General features: G+C 62.1%; 1 protein-coding gene across 1 annotated transcript in view; it reads right to left on the bottom strand.

The window, feature by feature from the left end:
• Positions 1-1586: 1586 nt before the first annotated feature.
• LOC105556263 (neurofilament medium polypeptide-like) overlaps positions 1587-3155 on the bottom strand; it is a 2898-nt gene continuing 1329 nt past the window's right edge. Inside the window, exon 2 of the mRNA XM_012003348.1 lies at positions 1587-3155. Coding sequence (XP_011858738.1) covers positions 1587-3155 — 1569 coding nt within the window.

Genomic DNA, 3155 nt, shown 5'->3' with positions numbered 1-3155 from the left:
GAACTGCCTCTCGGACAGGCCGGGCCCTGCATACTCGATGTGCCTCGCTAATCGGGCCGCGATCACTCTCTCGAGAAGTTTCCCGGCCTCGTCCAAGAGGCAGATCGGCCTGAAGCTCCCGGGCTCGTCCGGGGGCTTTCCCTCTTTGGGGAGGAGCACCAGCCTCGCCTTCTTCCACAGCCCCGGGAAGATGCCCTCCTCCAGACACCGGGTATACAACCCCTCCAGTCTGTCGGAGAGCTCCCCCAGGGCTGCCTTCAAAATTATGCCGGGGACCCCGTCCGGACCCGGCGCTTTGCCCTTCTTGAGCTTCTTAGCCGCTCGCGCCAGCTCCGTCCGGGTAATCCCCAGCTCCTCCTGCCAAGGCTGATGCTCCTCCCCGTGTTCCGCATCCCGTGGAGGAGGACCGCCATCGTCCCCCGCTGGGAATAGGGCTTCCACCACCTCTTGGAGAAAGCGTGGGTCCAGACTCTCCACCGTCGGAGGCGCCCCCGAACTCAACTTGTTCATTACAAGTTTATAGGGGCGCCCCCAAGGGTCCTCGTTAAGGGAGCTTACCAGCTCCTCCCACGCCTTCTCCTTGGCGGTCCTGATTGCCGCCCGCAAAGCCTTCCTTCTTTGGCGGTACTCCTCCACGAGCCTCTCCTCCTCCGCAGGTGGAGTTCCCCTCCTCCTTCTGGCCCGCAGGACGGCTCTCCTGGCGGCCACCGAGGATTTCCTCAGGGCGTCTATCTCTTCCGACCACCAGTAGGCCGCCCTGCGGGCGACGAACCTGGCGCGCGGCATAGCGGCGTCGCACGCACGCGTCAGCACCTGCTGCACCCACCTAGCCTCCTCTTCCACTGTGGGCGCAGGGACCGGCTGCGCCCACAGTGCCGCGATTAGGGACTCCTTAAATTTGTCCGGGTCCAGCTTGTCTGTCCTCCACCTAGCCATTCGCACTTGCGGTCCCGTCCTCCTCTCCCATGCGAACTCTATGTGGATGGGAAGGTGGTCGGAAAGCAACTCAAGGCCAACCAACACCCCCCATCCACTTATCCTCCTCGCGGCCACAGGGGAAGTCCACGTCAAATCGACGATTGACTCCCCCTGCGGCCTTACGCAGGTGCTGACGTTCCCTACGTTTTCTAAGTGGAGGCCTAGGCGCGCGGCCCAGGCCTCCACGTCTGCCCCCTTGGCGTCCGGCCGCCGGGAACCCCAAAGTGCCGATTTGGCATTGAAGTCCCCGGCGACCAGAATCGGTCCGGGGAGATACTCCCGGACCAAGTCCTCCAGTTCCTCGAGTCTCGCGTCCGCTTCGGCACGGGTAAGGCTGGGCCTCAGGTAGACCCCGATTACAAACAGGGGCCCCCATTTGGCCGCCACCCAGCCCTCCCCGGCCTTGAGTTTCGAGAAGGGGGGAGCCCGCTCCCCCGTTCTCCTCCAGACGATCGCCGCCGAGCCGTCCGTGCTCCCCGCCCAACAGGGGCTCTTAGGAACACGGTACGGCTCGGCGACGATGCCAAGTCCGCAACCACGCTCTGCCAGGCTGTGGAGGAACAGATCCTGAGCCTGGCGGGCGTGGTTGAGATTCGCCTGAAGCGCCACTAACGCCGTGAAGGCGACGCCTTCCCAGCCTCCTCCTGGCTGTTGCTCTCATTCGGGTGCGTCCCTTGCGCCGCCGGCTCGGTCTCCATGGGCTCTTCTTGCTGCCTAGACTGGCCTGCTGTCTGCCCCTTTTCCCGGCCTTCCTCTCTACTCTTTCTGGCTGCCCTCTTCCTCTCGTTTTTGCTCGGGAGTCGGCACGCCGCCCCTCCAGCCTTGTGGTTGGAGGGCAGTCCTCTCCCTTTGCATACTGCGCAGTCAGGGGTTTCGGTACATCCCTGCGCCTTATGCCCTTCTTTGCCGCACCGGTAGCAAAGCATGCTCCTGTCGGTGCTGCTCCTGCATTGCGCTCTAATGTGCCCCCTCTCCAGGCACCTGAAGCACACTAACGGGCGGGGGTCGAGCAGTTCCACCCTGCACGACACCCAGCCCAGCCTTATCCTTCTCGCCTCAGCTGTTCTCCTCGCCACCTCGAGTCCACACTGTATCCAGCATGTACCCATTCCGCCAGGGGTCCGCCGGATGGGGCCCACCTTTACATCGTCCGGGAGCCCACCACCAGCCTTCGTCACCGCGGCCCGAATTTCTTCTTCCGAGACGGATTCGTCTAGGTCTTTAAGCCTGATCTCCGCCCTTTTTTCGGGGCGGGTGACCTTAACGCCCTTGCCCTCCCCAACTGTTTTTATTGTGGTGGCAAGCGCGTCTGCCTTGACCTTAGCTTCGGCACCTCCAGATATCTCGAGCAGGGTAGCTCCGTTCAAGGCTTTCCTGCTCTTGACCTTGTCTATTCCCAGGTCCTCCAGCTTGATCTGGGACCTTAGGAATCTCATTCCCTCAGCCGCCTGACCTTCCGGGAATGAGATCGCCACTGCAGCGGTTTTGGGCGACCTCCTCTTCGGCTGCTCCTTCTGCCCCTTCTTCTCGGCTCCGTTGATGGTCGCCGTAGTCGCAGGCTTCCCGGATTTCGCCACCGGATTTTGCTCCTTGCTTTCCTGCTTCTTCCTCCCCTTTCTCACCACCTCCGCCCAGGAGGTGGTTGGCTTGGCTAGAGCCGGGGCCCTCTTATCCTCCTTGGAGGGCTTCTTTTCCTCCTTCGGCTTGGTCTCCTTGCTGTTTCGGACGATCCGCGCCGCCGTCTCTCTCGCCCTCAGCCTCACCTTATCCTTAACTTCCTCTACGCTGGTGACGACTGGGAGTCTCTTCCCCCTCTCCTCCTTTCCTTTCGAGATTCGGCTCAGCGCTCCCTGGCACCTGGTAATTAAATTTTCCAGGTTGCGCTTCACCTTGTCTGAGTCCCCACAGACCACCTCCTTTATGGAGACTCCTTCCATAACTCGCCTGATGCCCTCCATGGCGTCTTCTTCAGGCGGATCCTCCAGCACTTTGCGCTGTCCCCTCAACATTGGTCGATGGACAGTACCTTCGGACCTCTCCGCTGTCACCAGCCTTTCCCTCTTAGCGGCCTCCTGTATCCGGCCCTGGGCCTTGGGCTTTCTTTGCTTCGCCGGCTTTGCTGGCATCCCTTGGTCTTGCGCTCGGGCCCTGGCCTGGGAAGAAAGGCTTGCCCCCTG

Source organism: Vollenhovia emeryi, unplaced genomic scaffold (genome assembly GCF_000949405.1).
Source record: "Vollenhovia emeryi isolate VEMERY1.0 unplaced genomic scaffold, V.emery_V1.0 DF940163.1, whole genome shotgun sequence".
Classification (NCBI taxonomy): Eukaryota; Metazoa; Arthropoda; class Insecta; order Hymenoptera; family Formicidae; genus Vollenhovia; species Vollenhovia emeryi.
Note: the sequence above shows the minus strand (reverse complement) of the source record. Positions and strands in the feature narration are given on the sequence as shown.